At 37.3% G+C, this 17,915-nt stretch overlaps 2 protein-coding genes across 3 annotated transcripts; one reads left to right on the top strand and one right to left on the bottom strand.

Annotated features, from left to right (window-relative positions):
* Positions 1–1,112: 1,112 nt before the first annotated feature.
* KEG (protein kinase KEG) lies at positions 1,113–13,219 on the top strand. Of its 2 annotated transcripts, none has more exons than XM_011002300.1 (16): positions 1,113–2,125; positions 3,898–4,260; positions 4,372–4,602; positions 4,834–4,956; positions 5,051–5,387; positions 5,486–5,643; positions 6,427–6,584; positions 6,963–7,084; positions 7,237–7,371; positions 8,759–8,883; positions 9,075–9,179; positions 9,282–9,515; positions 10,040–10,373; positions 10,519–10,707; positions 10,866–11,171; positions 11,555–13,219. In XM_011002300.1, exons 1-16 carry the CDS (start codon positions 1,398–1,400, stop codon positions 12,767–12,769), a joined length of 4,863 nt encoding a protein of 1,620 aa, XP_011000602.1. In that variant the 5' UTR covers positions 1,113–1,397; the 3' UTR covers positions 12,770–13,219. The 2 variants fall into 2 exon arrangements, with proteins under 2 accessions (XP_011000602.1, XP_011000600.1); XM_011002298.1 differs by having other exon boundaries at positions 4,831–4,956.
* A 194-nt stretch (positions 13,220–13,413) lies between these two features.
* On the bottom strand, positions 13,414–17,298 carry LOC105108117 (nudix hydrolase 16, mitochondrial-like). Its single transcript, XM_011002297.1, has 4 exons — positions 16,863–17,298; positions 15,404–15,518; positions 14,469–14,552; positions 13,414–13,893 (listed from the first exon to the last, which is right to left on the bottom strand). Exons 1-4 carry the CDS (start codon positions 16,931–16,933, stop codon positions 13,657–13,659), a joined length of 507 nt encoding a protein of 168 aa, XP_011000599.1. The 5' UTR covers positions 16,934–17,298; the 3' UTR covers positions 13,414–13,656.
* Between the last annotated feature and the right edge of the window lie 617 nt (positions 17,299–17,915).

The raw sequence follows: 17,915 nt of genomic DNA, 5'->3' as shown, positions 1-17,915 counted from the left end.
ATAAATAAAATTCAATACAATAAAATAATCAAGGGCTATTTTATAAGGCCAATATATTTATTGAGATGAAGAAAAAAAAACAGGAGGAAGGAGAAATGTTTTTGCCAGAGCTTCTCCATATCATACAGGCTAACATATATTGCCCCACCGTATAGAGGATAATATGATACTTTGAATATTGCCGTCAAAAGCCACCAACAGCAACTAGGAGGTACCACAACGTGCACCACTTTTTTTTTAATGATAAAAAAACTAAAATACCCTCAATTCCACAAAATAATTCCAAGAAAATCGATTTTAAAAAACCTAAAATGCCCTTTGACCATAAAAAAATAAAATTGATTACAAATGTTATATGATAATCATACTATACAAAAAATATAAAAATTCAAAAACACCCCTTATATATTAGCTTGTTTTTTCTTTTCTTCAAAGAGCATAAGAGTAACTACACTGTGCGATAATATATGTGAAAATATGACTCTATCCCCTGGTGTGTGCTTATTTTTTTTTTTTTTTTGTTATTGAAAGGCTTATTAGTTGTTTTATTATAGACTGTATCGTGCATAATTATAGTAAAACATTGATAAATTTAAATTTTACTTATAATTATAATTAAATGGATTGGCAATAATTTTAATTTTACATGCCAACACGAGGTTTAATATAGTATTTGAGATTGCAGTAATAATTATTTTTTAAAATATTTTTTATATGAAAATATATTAAAATAATATTTTTTTTATAACAATACACAAAAAAATCTAAAATAAAAACATAATTAAAAATAAAAAAAATTCAAAAATACTTTTTAAATAAAAAATAAACATTCTCTAACTTATCAATTGAAACAGTAAATACTCAGCTTATCATCAGACCCATCCCTCAATTTTATCTTTGAACATATAAATCAAAGCACCAATCCATGTTCTCCACTCAAAACCATCCTTTTGTATCCCAATAAGAAATAAACAACAATTATTTTACAAAAAAATAATGCATGCAACTCCATTATAAAAACTAAATGACTCTTTTGTCCAATCCAATATAGCCATGTATTCTCCCCTAAATTGTATTAAAAAAAAAGAAGTTAAATTGTAGCTAAATGGACTTCTGTCACAAGTGCAAGCAAGCAAAGCAGCAGCGGTAAAGCAGCCAACCAGACCTAAGCAAAGGCAAGGAAAACAAATCCCTTCACCAAAAAATCCTCTCTCTCTATAACATTTTGCATTTAATCTCTTAATAATCACAATTTCTATCATCTCTCTATTTCCTTAATCCTCCATTTCCTTTCAATAATCCTCATGGATCTACCTTGTTTGGCTCTCTCAAGATCTCTTTAAAAATCACTTATAAAACCCCAATCTCTCACTTGATTCAACCACAGGATTTGAAAAATGAAAGTCCCTTGCTGCTCAGTTTGCCAAACGCGGTATAACGAAGAAGAGAGAGTTCCTCTACTTCTCCAATGCGGTCATGGATTCTGCAAAGACTGTCTCTCTCGAATGTTCTCTGCTTCTACCGATACAACACTTGTCTGCCCTAGATGCCGACACGTGTCGGTCGTAGGCAACTCAGTCACCGCACTGAAGAAGAACTTCGCCGTTTTAGCTCTGCTCCATTCCTCCTCGTCGTCTTCGGCGGCGGCGAACTTCGATTGCGATTACACTGACGACGAGGGTGATGGTGATGAAGAGGATTTCGAGGAGGAGAGGTGTAGCCGCGGGTCCCACGCGTCGAGTTCTGGTGCCTGTGGGCCGGTGATTGATGTCGGGGCCCACCCGGAGGTGAAGTTGGTGAAGAAAATTGGTGAAGGGAGGAGTAAATCTGGGATGGAGACGTGGACGGCGGTGATTGGTGGCGGCGGGGTCCACGGGAAGAAGGTGTGTAGGCACCGGGTGGCGGTGAAGAAGGTGGAGATAGGGGAGGAGATGGAGGTGGACTGGGTGTTGGGGCAGTTGGAGAGTTTGAGAAAGGCGGCGATGTGGTGTAGGAATGTGTGTACTTTTCATGGTGTTGTAAAAATGGATGGGTGTTTGGGGATTGTTACGGATAGGTGTTATGGTTCTGTTGAATCGGAGATGCAAAGGAATGAAGGAAGGCTTACTCTCGAGCAAATTCTAAGGTCTTTTTTGCCTTTCGAAATTTTTTATGCTTTTGGTTAAGATTTTATTTGATTTGTTCTTGTTGTGCTATGCGTTAATTCTGGTTCAGTAATTTGCGTTTTAAGGATCAAGCTGTGTGTTTAGGCGTTTGATTTGATTAGTTATTTTTTCCTTGTGAAAGTAATCAAGTTGCATGCACATAGACAAGCTGTCGATTTATTGTGTTGATTAGAGATCGATAAAGCCTAATTCCTGATCATGGATTCACATGGGAAAATAGAATTTTTTGTACTTTTATACAGTCAAATATCAATTACAATGTTGAATCTACGATTACTGTCATGCTAGTTTGTTAGCTGAGAAATCAGGAACAGAAATTGTATTTATTTTTGTCTGGAGCTGCACACTATCTTATCATCTCGCATTGTCGGTGGCCTAGGATATGTGGCGAGCATTGGTTTATTATGGGTTTGGCAGAAGAAGATTTGTTGGTTAATCTGGTTGGATTAGGAAGAGGAAAGGATAGTGATATGCTGCAGAAATATGCCTTTTTTGTAGTTTTGGTGCTTTTGAGCTGAGAAGAATTCGAGGATTGTTCCTTATCCAAATAATAATTGTCATATATCATTTTTTTTCTTTCTGTTTTGTGCTGCATCACTGTGCCTCATTACATGAGAGTTTCGAGGGATTGTTCATATCTGACATTAGAAGGGATAGAAGAATTAAATGTTCTGATAGTCTTAGATTTATGTCTCTTCTTTTGGAGGATATCTTATCCTCCATCTTTTAAATCAGCTCTGATAGTCTTGGTGTGCGCGTGCATGTGGAAACACACTCACACTAACTGCTACCAACAAAATTTTCACTTTCTTGCTTTGCTAGTTCAGTGCTAGACTGAGATAGCTGTTTAAGTTTTCTGGGTAAAAAGGTTGTTTCAGTACCTGTGTCTGTTGAAAATAAAAAGACTTCCTTGTGTATTGCTGAAAAGTCATTTTGCTGCATGCATAGAGACAGACATGAGTTTTATAGTACCGAGAAGTATTTGACGCAACCAATTTCATGTTCATGAAGTCATATTTCAAATCCATAGGCATGTACATGGATGAATATTAACTACCATGTTTAAGCTATGAGCACTGTTGATGCAAAATTTAGAAAGACTGGGAGACAGTTCTTGTTAGCATGTGAGGCTACATGGTGGAATGCATTCTCTATGTGAGCAGACTTGTATAGCTGGTTTATAAACTGATAATAAAAGGACAATTTTTTATTTTTATTATTTCCAGAAACTGAATGGTATCTTCTTTTGTTGCATTTGCTGGTGGCCTAGGGTACGTGAAATACACTTTTTTGATAGCTGGAGAAGATTAGGCTATTCTGAGTAAGGTGGAACAGTTCTCAACTCATATAGTTGGTCGTGGGAGAGGGAAAAGATATTCAATGCAGTGGGTGTGCCTTTTCACATTTTTGATGCTTATGAAATGAGTGAAAGTTTTTTCCCTACCATTCAACTGCTCCAGGAACAGGATGCAAAACATCTCACGCAAATTTAGTGAAATTCTAGAATCTAATTTTTTGAAAGATCTCATATCAGTTTGCCAAACATCTAATGGTTTCCCTTTCTGCATTGAATCTTACTTTTAAATCAATATATGGATTGGTTGAAGATCCATTGAGTTTCAGATATTTTAATTAGTATATGCTAACCAATAAGCTCATTGAAAAGCTCTTTATAGTATTGTTAGCTGGCTGTGATTCTTTTCCTGACATAGTAAGCATATGCCTACTGTAGATATGGTGCTGATATAGCTCGAGGAGTGGCTGAACTTCATGCAGCAGGTGTTGTTTGCATGAACATAAAACCGTCGAATCTTCTTTTGGATTCAAGTGGTAGTGCCGTCGTTTCTGATTATGGACTTGCTGCAATTCTAAAGAAACCTGCCTGTAGGAAAGCTCGATCGGAGTGTGATTCTGCAAAAATCCATTCATGCATGGACTGTACAATGCTTAGTCCAAACTATACAGCTCCAGAGGCATGGGAGCCGGTAAAGAAATCATTGAATCTGTTCTGGGATGATGCAATAGGTATATCTGTGGAGTCAGACGCCTGGAGTTTTGGTTGTGCTTTGGTGGAGATGTGCACCGGTTCTATCCCGTATGTGTTTTTTATTTATTTTTTGTTTCCTGTTTAATCTTTCATTTCTTTGAATTTTTTTTTTGTTGGTGCTTAATTTCTTTGTAATACAAGTTGACATTATTTGTGCAGGTGGGCTGGTTTGAGTGCAGATGAAATTTATCGAGCTGTTGTTAAGGGTCGAAAGTTGCCTCCACAGTATGCAAGTGTAGTAGGTGTTGGAATGCCTAGAGAATTGTGGAAGATGATTGGAGAATGCCTCCAATTCAAAGCATCCAAAAGGCCAGCTTTTAGTGCAATGTTAGCAATATTCCTCCGTCATTTGCAAGATTTGCCACGCAGCCCTCCTGCAAGTCCTGATAAGTAAGAACATCAAAGTTGGTGTTGAGATCTTCTCCTCCTATTGTTTTTTTATAGACACACTGCTAAATGCCAGCTTAGTTGCTGCTGTTATAGCCAAACAAAGATTTTACCAAATGCTGTGGTTCTTTGTTTTTGGATTAATCATGTGTTCAAGTACATCTGTGTGTGTGTAGGAGATTAGCTTTCCATGCAAGAGAATTGCTTACAAAAGTTTTTGTGCGATTGCAGCAGCTTTGCAAAATATCCTAGGTCATGTGTGAAGGAACCTCCCCTTGCTTCTGATTTGGAGGTATTTCAGGATAACCCTGGACATCTACATCGATTAGTGTCAGAAGGGGATGTTAGTGGTGTTAGGTCAGTTTAATACAACACCTTCTTTTTACTCTATATATGTTCGCATGTTTTTGTATCTCATTTCACATATTTTTTGCCTCTTTATTGAATGCAGGGAATTGCTCGCAAAGGTTGCATCACAAAATGACAATTTCCCAATATCTATGCTAGTAGAAGCGCAGAATGCTGAGGGCCAAACTGCTCTTCACCTAGCTTGCAGACGTGGTAGTTCAGAGCTTGTCAGGGCTATATTGGAGTACAGAGAGGCTGATGTTGATGTGTTGGACAAAGATGGGGATCCTCCGCTTGTTTTTGCTTTAGCTGCAGGATCCCCAGAATGTGTTCGTGCTCTCATTGAAAGAGGGGCTAATGTAAGATCTAGGTTGAGGGAAGGTTTTGGTCCATCTGTTGCTCATGTTTGTGCATACCATGGCCAACCTGATTGCATGCGTGTAGGTCTTCATTTCATATGTTTTTATATATATATATATATATATATATATTTTTTTTTTTATCGGTTTCTTATTGAAAAGAACCTATACTATGACAGGAGCTGCTATTGGCTGGAGCTGATCCGAATGCAATTGATGATGAAGGTGAATCTGTATTGCACAGAGCTGTTTCCAAGAAATATACAGATTGTGCTCTTGTTATACTGGAAAATGGGGGTTGTGGGTCAATGGCTGTCCCAAATTCAAAAAATTTGACGTAAGTTCATGCTAGCTTTTTTCCTTAATTATTGCAGTAATTCCCCCCCCCACCCGCCCCCGCTCAATATGAATGATAAACAAGGAAGGGCGGTCACCTTGTCTCTCCTTTTTAGTAAGAACCTTGTCCGAGTTTACAACCAGTGTAAGACAAGAAAAGGTTTGCATGCTTCTTTTTCTGCTATTTCTGATTCTTTGGTGGCTTGCGACGCATAAAGCAGATGGGGTATAATGGGATATAAACACAGTTTATGCATCTCATCTTTTTTCCATTTTATTGAAAAAGGTAGGAAGGTCTTTTAATAGAGAAAAAGAATGATGTTATGACAATGAGCATTAGTGGACCATCCTATATGAAATATAAAAAACAAAAATAATTTTAGACTCACTTGGATACAACAAAGGAAACTTATTTAAAAATACCAGAAAGAGCTAGTTATCCTACAGCTGCTACGATGATAACTTGGGTTTTTTTTTTTTAAGTTATCATATTTCTATCCATCTGCACACTCATCAGGTCTGCTTATGTGCTCATTAATGTTCTGCACTTTTAATGGGGTATAAATTAACTGTTATATGTGCTACTCTCCATTTTGATTGTGAAGTGTAGGAGATATTAATACAATACTTTAGGTCTCTTGCTTGTGGTCTGAGAAATCTGTTCTTTCTATAAGATGGCTATTTTATATGATTGTAATGTGTTCAAAATGTTTATGCCTGTGTTTCTTTTCAATTGTATTTCTTGCCTTCTATGATGCACATCATAATTCTCTCAATGCTACAGGCCATTGCACTTGTGTGTAGCAACATGGAATGTAGCTGTTGTGAGAAGGTGGGTAGAAGTTGCATCCCCGGAAGAAATTGCTGATGCCATTGATATACCAAGTCCTGTTGGAACTGCATTATGCATGGCGGCTGCTGCAAAGAAAGATCATGAAACTGGTAATTTTGGAAGCTTATAAGCTTAGATTGTTTGATTATAGTATAATTACCAGCTGGTGATAAGTTCTGTCTAGTTCAATTTGTTATTCTTCTTTTTAGTTGATACTTTGTTTGTCTTTGGAAAAAAGATTGTTTCTTTGTTTTGAGAGCTGGTGCCTATTCAGTTTTAGTTGGCATTATTTTGAATAGTCCATGGTTTCTTTGTTGATGGAACAGATGACCAATCTGGAGCTTGTTCCACATTAACGAACCAATTCTCAATGATTTGCAGCGTGTTTTTGTTTTTCTTTTTTTTTAAAAAGTAAAATCTCTCATTTCTGTATCATCTATGCTTGATGTGATTCATGCATTTAATTAATTTCTGATGATTCATTGTAGAAGGGAGAGAACTTGTGCGAATATTACTTTTTGCTGGAGCAGATCCAACTGCCCAAGATGCTCAACATGGGCGAACAGCCTTACATACTGCTGCTATGGCTAATGATGTTGAATTGGTCAAAGTAAGATACATAGCTTTCATCCTGGTGGATATGCTTGCTTAATGACTCATTTCTCTATTGTAGCTTTCTTATTCTAGATGCTCTAGCTAGAATGTTTTGTTTATTTTTCTGTTTTCCAGTTTTTGTAACTACACCTTTAAATTTCTTAATAGATCATTCTTGATGCTGGAGTGGATGTAAACATTCGGAACGTGCAGAATACAACACCTCTCCATGTAGCCTTGGCAAGAGGGGCAAAGTCATGTGTTGGGTTGCTCTTATCTGCAGGGGCAAATTGTAATATGCAGGTTATCACTTGCACTTAAGATTTTTCATTGGTACCATGTGTATTTTTGTATTGATTGTATTCTCTTCATCTGAAGTTAACTATTATACTATGCTGACTGCTTGATTTATTTCACGCCTGCTAGTTTCTAAAAATTGTTTTGGTCTAGATGTTATCAGATGCTCAACCATTAAACGTGGTAGTTTCTGTGTGAAATATTCTAAGATGAAAAATTGTGGAATTCCTGAATGTATGGAGAACTTGCAATTGGTTTTCATTTGTGGCATGTAGTTTTCCTTGACATATACAATGTTTTTGAATTGTTTTTGGGCTCAGAAAAATTATTTTTTTAGGACTGCTTTCATGAAAGCAACATGTATGAAACCTGGGGCTTATTTCTGATGGGGGATTGACCTATAACAAATTGAAAAGAATAATGTGTCTGACTGAGTGAGGGTTAACCATTAGAGGACTAAAAATAATTGTGACAGCGAAAAAAAAAAAAAAGTATTGCTGAAAAGGAGAGAATTAGTTTCCCAAATAAATAGTAAAAGGTGCTTCTTTCAAGGTATCGTGATGCTTTCTTGTAAATGCAAATTGATTCTAAGTTTCATAGTCATGAATTGTTATGGTAGGAGACTTATTGTGAGAAAGAAACTGTTATATCTTTGTCAATGTTGATTGGAAATTATTCTCGACCAAGGTTTCATGCTCTCTGGTTGCCTATTAAGGAATAGAAGAGTAATTTGAAAAAGAAACTGATATAACAAACCTGGTTATTCTTGAAGTATTGATCGCTAGCAGCATGCCAACTTTACCATCTACTATTAATTTCAATTTTGGATGAGCTCTTATATAGGTCTTCAAGAATGATTGAAATTATTCTAGGTCAAGGTTACATGTTATCAGATTGCTTAAGATATTTCATCAACCCATCTTTGGTTTGGAAGCTATCATGTTTTTGAAACATAAAGATGTTTGGAAAATCAACCTTTTGTTGTAAAAGTGACTTCCATTTATTCTTCTGGCTGACTATTCGTATACGTGTACGACAGATGACATTTACGTTTGCTCTTTCTGCATAGCTCTTTCTCTTCTGGGGCCATCTTCCTTTGCTGTGATAATTAATAACGGTTTGGTCGGTCTTATTATTTCCACATTTTAATCTTTCTGTTCAAGTTAGAGAGAGAGAGAGAGAGAGAGGGAGGGAGGGAATTTATGTTTGTGCTTTCTGCATAGCTCTTTCTTCTGGGGCCATCTTCCTTTGCTGTGATAATTAAATATGGTTTGGCTAGTCTTATTATTTCTACATTTTAGTCCATTTATTCAAGTTGTTTCTCTCTTTGCTCCTTGTTATGAGGAGTTTTCTGCTAAATGCAAGTCCATAAGATGCATTTTCCCATTATCAGGATGATGAAGGGGACAATGCTTTCCACATAGCAGCTGAAACAGCAAAAATGATACGTGAGAATCTTGAATGGCTCATCCTTATGCTCAGGAATTCTAATGCTGCTGTTGAAGTTAGAAACCACAGGCACGTACCAGCATTGACATCCTCAAGGATTCTAACATACCTCTATTCTTTCAATGTTTTCAACAATGGAATTTGTTTTTGTTGTCCTTGAGATACTGCATTTTATGTGTCATATATTGACTGTAAAGTTGCTGCAAAGATGATCCAAGATGTGTTGAACCCTACTCTTTTTTTTTACATGTTTATGACAGTGGTAAGACACTCCGTGACTTTTTGGAGGCCCTTCCTCGGGAATGGATTTCTGAAGATTTGATGGAGGCACTTGTGAATAGGGGAGTTCATCTATCTCCTACAATGTGAGGACAAAACTTTAGTCGTGCTTTGATGAATTTTTGGAAAGTTGATGTGGTATGATTTATGACTAAAATATATATTTCTTTGCGCTTAATGGCATTTAGATTTGAAGTGGGGGATTGGGTGAAGTTCAAAAGAAGTGTCACTACTCCTACGCATGGGTGGCAAGGTGCAAAACACAAAAGTGTAGGCTTTGTGCAAACTGTTGTGGACAAGGACAACCTTATTGTGTCATTTTGCTCTGGAGAGGCTCGTGTGTTAGCCAATGAAGTTTTGAAGGTGATTCCTTTGGATAGGGGACAGCATGTCCAGCTTAAGCAAGATGTCAAAGAACCACGGTATGCCTGCTAAGTTGTTAACATTGCAAGTTTTGGCTAATGTTACAGTACATGGCTAAAACACTCACATGCTACAGTGGTAACTGTCAGAAATCTTCATTGCGAATGCTTGTTAACTGTTATAATATTACTATAATTAGGTCGATCTTGGAGATTCTATTTTTGCACTTTGTTTATTTGCGTGTCATAAAATGGAAGGGTAATAGGAGTTTTTGGGTGAAACTGAAAATGAAAGTTTTTCGTCTCTCTTACACACACAAATTCACGCACTCAGGGTCAAGACTGATTGACTTGGAAGTTCATTTCACTCTCTCATCTCTGTAATCTCCTACAATTTCACCTTTTTTTTTTTTTGTCTTTCTTGCTTCTTGAAATGAAGACTTGTCCTTGTATTCATGGTAAAAAATCTGACCTCGTCATTCTTTCTGGAAATTCTCAGAAAATTTCTGAAGCAAATTATGATATGTGAGCACAGATACGTGTTCATTTTTTAATATGGATAACTAATACTGTAATGCTATTAGGTTTGGCTGGCGTGGTCAATCACGTGACAGCGTAGGTACTGTTTTATGTGTTGACGATGATGGCATTCTCCGTGTTGGATTTCCGGGAGCATCTAGAGGATGGAAAGCTGACCCTGCCGAGATGGAAAGAGTCGAAGAATTTAAAGTGGGTGATTGGGTTCGCATCCGGCCCACACTTACAACTGCCAAGCACGGTCTAGGATCTGTCACACCTGGGAGCATTGGTATTGTGTATTGTATTAGACCAGATAATAGTCTTTTGTTAGAGTTGAGCTATCTTCCAAATCCATGGCATTGTGAACCAGAGGAGGTTGAGCCTGTTGCTCCTTTCAAGGTATAACAAAATTTGACCTTTTTTTCATGAATAATGCTAAAATTGCTTTCAAGACAATTTTCTCGTATATAGAAAAGAAATTATCTGTCATTTATCACTATTTTTATCCAAGGAAATCACACCTATTCACCATTTAATTTTGCAGATTGGTGACCGGGTTTGTGTGAAGCGATCTGTTGCAGAACCTAGATATGCTTGGGGCGGCGAAACACATCACAGTGTTGGAAGAATTAGTGAGATAGAGAATGATGGCTTGCTTATAATTGAAATACCAAATCGACCCATACCATGGCAGGCTGATCCATCAGACATGGAAAAGGTTGAAGATTTTAAGGTATTGTGATACTGGCATAATTTGTAGCATATGGTAATCCAACTGCCATGACCAATGGTTACACATGTCATGGCATGATATTTGTCATCATGAATAAATTTCAATACATCCATGGTAGGAAGTTATTTTTTGTGTAAATGAATCTCCTCTATGAGCAGGTTGGGGATTGGGTTAGAGTGAAGGCTTCAGTATCTTCTCCAAAGTATGGATGGGAAGACATCACACGGAACAGTATTGGGGTAATTCACAGCCTGGAAGAGGATGGTGACATGGGTGTGGCATTCTGTTTCAGAAGCAAGCCTTTTTGTTGCTCTGTGACAGATGTTGAAAAGATGCCTCCTTTTGAAATTGGACAAGAGATACATGTCTTGTCATCTGTGACTCAACCACGTCTTGGATGGTCAAATGAAAGTCCTGCTACTGTTGGAAAGATTGTGAGAATTGACATGGATGGAGCTTTAAATGTATGCATGCTCCCTTCTGATCTTTAATATGCCTTTTGTTTTGTTTTCTTGTGCATGTGGAAGTTGCTCCTCTTGTGCTGCTTTCATCTGCAATAATTACAAGTAGCAAGGTGTTGCAAATGATAGGGTGCTGCATTAATGAAACGATGGTGCAGCATTCATCATATAATTTAGTAACATTTTCTTCTAGTTGTTGTCTTGGTAATGGTGAGATCATTTGTTGGTTAAGGTGATGATTGGAAGCTGGCAGAAGTAAATACTATGCATCCCTATTTGAGGGCAACTCTCTCCATATATAATCAAATTGTTGATTGCTGTCATTACCAATTGTCAGTCTTCAGCAGAAGAATGAAATGTCTTATGATTTGCTATATTCTATGCAGGTGAGGGTTACTGGCAGACATAGCTTGTGGAAAGTTTCTCCTGGAGATGCAGAAAGGCTTTCGGGATTTGAAGTTGGTGACTGGGTACGTTCCAAACCTAGTTTGGGGACCAGACCTAGTTATGATTGGAATAGTATTGGGAAGGAAAGTTTAGCTGTTGTACACAGCATACAAGAGACAGGTTATCTAGAACTGGCTTGTTGTTTTCGTAAAGGAAGATGGATTGCTCATCACACGGATATTGAAAAGGTACCTTGTTTCAAAGTTGGGCAGCATGTTCGGTTTCGAACTGGACTGTCGGAGCCGAGATGGGGCTGGAGAGGGGCTCAGCCTGATTCGCGAGGCATAATCACCTCTGTTCATGCTGATGGAGAAGTGAGGGTTGCATTCTTTGATTTGCCAGGGTTGTGGAGAGGAGATCCCGCAGATCTCGAGGTTGAACAAATATTTGAGGTGGGTGAGTGGGTGAAACTGAGGGAAGATGTTAGTAACTGGAAATCTGTTGGACCAGGCAGTGTGGGTGTTGTACAGGGTATAGGATATGATGGAGATAAGTGGGATGGAAGCATATATGTTGGTTTTTGTGGGGAGCAAGAAAGATGGGCGGGGCCCACTTCCCATCTTGAAAGAGTTGAAAGACTCATGGTAGGGCAGAAAGTTAGGGTTAAACTTTCTGTGAAGCAGCCAAGGTTTGGGTGGTCAGGCCACAGTCATGGAAGTGTTGGAACCATATCGGCAATTGATGCTGATGGGAAGCTGAGAATATACACTCCAGTAGGCTCCAAGACTTGGATGCTTGATCCATCAGAAGTGGAGCTGGTAGAGGATGAAGAACTTCACATTGGAGATTGGGTGAAGGTTAGGGCATCTGTTTCAACACCAACACACCAGTGGGGAGAAGTGAATCATTCAAGCACTGGAGTGGTGCATCGGATGGAAAATGGGGACCTATGGGTTTCATTCTGTTTCGTGGAGAAGCTGTGGCTTTGCAAGGCTTCGGAAATGGAACGAATTAGACCATTCAAAGTAGGCGACAAGGTGAAAATTAGAGAAGGTCTGGTAACACCTCGGTGGGGGTGGGGAATGGAGACTCATGCAAGCAAGGGCCAGGTAGTTGGGGTAGATGCAAATGGAAAGCTGAGGATTAAGTTTCATTGGAGAGAAGGGAGGCCATGGATTGGTGATCCTGCCGACGTTGTTCTTGATGAGAGCTGATATTGAATATAGGTGCTTCATGGCACCCTCCTCGGTCCTGTTTTTTATTTCAATTTGCTTCTCGAGCTACTGAGTTATGGGCTTGCAGCACCATAGAAGAATCAACCTTGTTTCAGCAGCAGTATTTGATACAGATATGATTATAACTTTTGTTTGACCCTTTGTCTGTAAAAGGGAATTGGTTGCTGATAAAAAGAAGACGTACAGAGACGGATACGAGGAGCATGGAGAAACATTGGCATGCCTTGCTGTTAATTATAACACAGATGACAGAGCAGGCAAGAAAAATAGTAGCTGTAGGCCATTTGTATCCCATAGATGACATTGGTAGTTGATGAGCCTTTTTCGAGGTATACATGTCGGTATCTATTTGTTTTTTTGTACAAATTAAACCCATATAAATCTGGCTGAGCTGAGCTGTTGCTTCTTTCAAGCCATTCTCCATTTAAATCTGGCTGAGCTGTTGCTTCTTTCGCGCCATGCTAGTCTGCTCTTCTTACTTTCTAAGCACTTGCTTGGTATTGAACCCAAGAGGGCTTGAAAGAAAACTAAGCCACTTTTGGAGTGAATTTTTATTATAATTTGTTTTGGTTGTTTCCCCAGTATAATTTGGGAAAATATAACGGTAATAATACATCATCAACGAACATCTAAAACAACTATAATATATAACATTCTGGACAATTCTCTGAATCAAAATAAATCAGAGGTCAGTAAAATGAAGGAATTTCGAAAACATAGAACAGGAAGCTATGCAATCTTGAAAATTGCCAGTATTGTTACTTGGGTGATGACTGATGAGTCGGACGAAAATTGCCTTGACTCGACACTAAAACCTTTTCTTTATACAGAAAATTATCCTGACTGGTGGGATATTTTCCTGCAGTCTAAATCTTTGCACGCCAGGTAGAGAAGTCATTCAATGCCTCTTCCATCCATTTATGCCTGCAACTCTCAACTGCTTCAGACATGGTCAGCCAACTCCTTGTTCTTGTGCTCCGCTCTGGCCATAGCTCAAGCTCCTCCTTGACAAATAAAGCATACATTGCAGCTTTACACAAACCTTCTGGGCAACAATCGTCTTGGTGAGTTTTACTCTTAAATTCATAATACCCTATGAAATCCTGAAACCCCGAGAAAAAATTAGAGCTGGTTTCCTTAGATTGTCTACATGAAAAAATGTGTAAACCAGCTGCAAGAGAATATTTGGAGAGCCTGTCTCAGCCCCGGTGGATCACTGGGAGCAAAGGACAGAAACACAAACACCTAGAACATACAAAGCTAACAAGTTGATACCAGAGGATATATGCAACCTTATTCCCTGAAAGGACTCTTCTCTGCAATTTATATGCAGGACATCAGCTCAGAAGCAGTCTTTTTAGCCTAACACTACACTTGAGATGCCACTGAAGCAAATAATTTATTTTTTTAAGCTAGATGAATGAATGCTAGTAGGAACAGCCACCAGAGATATTAGATGAAACAAGAAGCAATGATTATCATGACAAGGGTGTTTGAATCACATCAATATAATGACATAGAACACCTCTTCATAAGTATTCCAAGTAGGAGATGAGGACAGTCAATAGATTGCAGTTCTAATGGTAAAGTTGAAACATAAACAAACAATGTATCTCAACACCTTCAAAGTGCAAAAGAAATGGTAAAACAATCTCAAATAATGCAAGTAAAACTTCACCATTAGATCGCCTCGAACTCCTGCTTCTTCAATGGCTTCCCTCACAGCAGCCTCTTCAGCAGTCTCATCATTCTCCCATCCTCCCTATGGAAAAAAAAAGGGAAAGAAATTTAACTTCTTTTGTTTTCTCTACCTGGAAGTAACTAAAATACAGGAAGTAGGAATTTATATATGCCCCATTCACAAACAGAAACTTCAAGAGACATGACTTGAAACAAATGGTATCTATCCCTTATTGGCTCTTTAAAGATCGGAGGATTGACATTGAAACCATAAATGGATTTGTAAGGTCTGGGATTCCTTAATCATATAGTCAAAACCAAAATAAAGTGAAAAGGTATTGACTGAATTTTGCATTTCACTAGAAATACAAGCATGCAAGCTCACGCACACAGACCTCAAAAAACATGCTCAAGGCACAAATATGCCAGAGTAATTGCAAATATTCATACAGAATCATTAGCTCCAAAATCACTTCTGATACTCCTAAGCTATAAACTCAATACTGGCCATCTTCCTATTATCAGATGCAGCTTCATTTGCATTCCCCTTGTTATTTCCCATCTAAAATCCAACATCGGCACAACTCTAAGGCCATGTGGTCGAGATTACTGGTTTCAAAAATAAAATGTCTCTTCATACAAGGAAGCAAGAGTTCAGACTTCAAATCATCCTAAGGAACTTTCACAATAACTAAGAGTCACAGACTTGAGCTGCAGAAGCAAAAAGTTAGTTATGATAATCAGATAATCCTCTCGAGCATGTTTAAAATTTTGAAGGGGAAAACTACTGTAAATTGAAATATCTACAAAAAAATAAAAACTTAAATCACATTCTATAGCGGAATCAGAAGGTAACGGGCCAAAAGAAAAGGTAGATGTACAAAGCAAAGTGTGCATAGTAAAATGCCAGAAGAGCATCTCACGACTTTATACCTTTGGAAACAAGAGACCTGGTCCACTGGGTGAATTGATCATAAGAAGCTCAACAACCTTCACCGAATTGGCATTATCATCTTCACAATAATCTCTAAATCTATATGGAATACACCTGTCAATAAAACCATGAGTTAGCACTTAGCAACTCAACATTAAATAAGACAATTGACTTTTAGCACCATTCAAAGGCAGCAGAAACTTGCAGGGTTTTCAACTAGTTATTTCTTTCTTCCTAAGCCATATTTTTCTTCTTGTTTGTACTTTTAGTGGGAACCCAACCTCATTCTAACAAATCTTGATCATAAGACTTCTAAGATGGGATTCCTGAGAAAAACCTTAGACTATGTTGACGACACAACTAAGGAAAACACCTGTCAAATGATCTTCCTAGTGCTCACGAATAACAATAACTCTATTAGATCCCATTTATTCAACAAAGATATACTTTCTGCAGAATCCAGACTGTCTAATGCCAAACAAATCTGGTCCTAAGGGGAATTCACCAAGTTAGACCTACAATAGACCTCGCAACTAACCAAACAATCACTCTTTACTTTACATCAAGACCAAGAGGAAATTTGACATCTCCTGCTCAATCATTTCAGAACCTGGGCAGGAGTGCGGGTATTAGTTCCCTAAAGACAAGAAAGCATCTTTCCACCCACCAAGATGCTTACAAACCTTCTCGGCTATTCATTCAGCACATGACTGATGGTATGATCTTCCTATTCCCTACAGAAATAATGGGCAAAATGATGCCAGAATACCTGTTTTTGGACTCTGAACATAAACTGAGTTAAGAAGAGGCAAGCCTCCACGTTCAAGGACGTGCATCCAAACCATTTAAATTTTTATTCTACAACCAAGTCCAAAATCACCTTCCTTGTAAACTGGGTTCCAAGAAGCAACGGTGGCAAATGATAGAAAAGGTTCCAGCAAACAAGCCTCAAAATTATCTCAATCCTCAATTTATCTGTCATCAACATTGACCATAATCCATCAAAATGAACACATATCTTTCCATCACCTACTGGTCAAAGTTGCTTACCTTTCATCATTCAACAAATTACTCTAATCAAATAACCAAATAACTAATAATGTCGACATTGTACATTATACCTTCATAGCCACCGATTCCCACTAAATTAACAAAAACCACATCCAAACAGGAAAATAATTTTTTTTTTTTTTTGTGTGTGGATAAAACCGATGGCACACCCATCAATTGTAAATTTTAACAGCATCTCATTAATCAACATAAAGTCAAAAACATACCAATCAATCACACATAGCCACAACCCTCCAAATTTGAAAATCTCATGTCACTAACAAAAAAGACACATACAACAGTAATTCAACACATCAAACAAAATACATTTTCACATCAATCAAAAACACATCTTTCACGCATACAAATCATTTTCAGATAAAAACATGAAAAGGGTTTGTTCTTTACCCGGCAACAAGTCGACAACCGCCCTCGTACCGTTGTTGATGTCGACCAGTACGTGCTACCAATTCAGACATACTTTATATATAAAAAAACCTTAAAAAAACCCCTCCTCTTTTTTTCTATATGAATCAAGATTGTTTCTTTATTATCAACAACATCAAGAAAATTGAACTCAGGCCCTCCATTGGCTTTGCTGCTACAAATCAGGTAATGTTCATGCACGCACGGGATGATGACACCGGCATTTCTTGTTTTGTCCTTGACGGTGGTGATGGCTAATGCAATGAGACATGGAGATGATCCAATGGATATTGCTTTTTTTTTTTTTTAATTCTTTTGGGGTTTCTTTTTGTGAGGAGAAGGAGAGAATTTTTCTCGGTTATGTTTTTTGGGATTTTAGAGAGGGGGAGAGAGGAGGGCCTTAAAGTGAAGCGCAGGAAGCGGATCGGACGGTGGGGGCGGTCAAAAGTCACGTGCTTTATGGGTCCATCGAGTGTGGGCCCTATCTGATTGGGTTTTGAAGTCATCCTCTTAAACGGATGAATTTTAGATAATTCATGATTTTATTAACTTAATCGAAGTTCAATTTCAATAAAAAAAAATATTCATTTTTTATTTAAATAAAGTAGTTTGAATTTTTTTATATTATTTTATCCAAGAAAATATCATTTTAAAATTAACTTAAAAACTCTAAAATTAAAACAATAACAAATAAAATAAAAAACCACTTAAAAATATAACTATTAAGTTTTTATCCCGCGACTATAAGTTTATCCAATTTTCTACATAGTTATTATTTTGAAGATTAATTACACTAAATGATTTTCCTTTTTTCTCAGTATTTATTTAAATAATTTTTTTATGGATTGAAGGAAGAATTTATAATTATATTTTCAAGATTTTCATGCATTATTACTCCTTCAATATTTTAGTGTTTTCTTTTCTTTTATTTTTTTTTATTAAAATTCAGAGTTTGAATTAATTTTATTAAGAAATATTTAATTTACATTTTTATTAAAAAAATTATTTAATAAATATTTTTATTTAAATATAATT

The sequence above is a fragment of the Populus euphratica genome, unplaced genomic scaffold, assembly GCF_000495115.2.
Source record: "Populus euphratica unplaced genomic scaffold, PopEup_1.0 scaffold182.1, whole genome shotgun sequence".
In the NCBI taxonomy this organism is placed as follows: domain Eukaryota; kingdom Viridiplantae; phylum Streptophyta; class Magnoliopsida; order Malpighiales; family Salicaceae; genus Populus; species Populus euphratica.
This window is presented reverse-complemented; position numbering and strand designations above follow the sequence as displayed.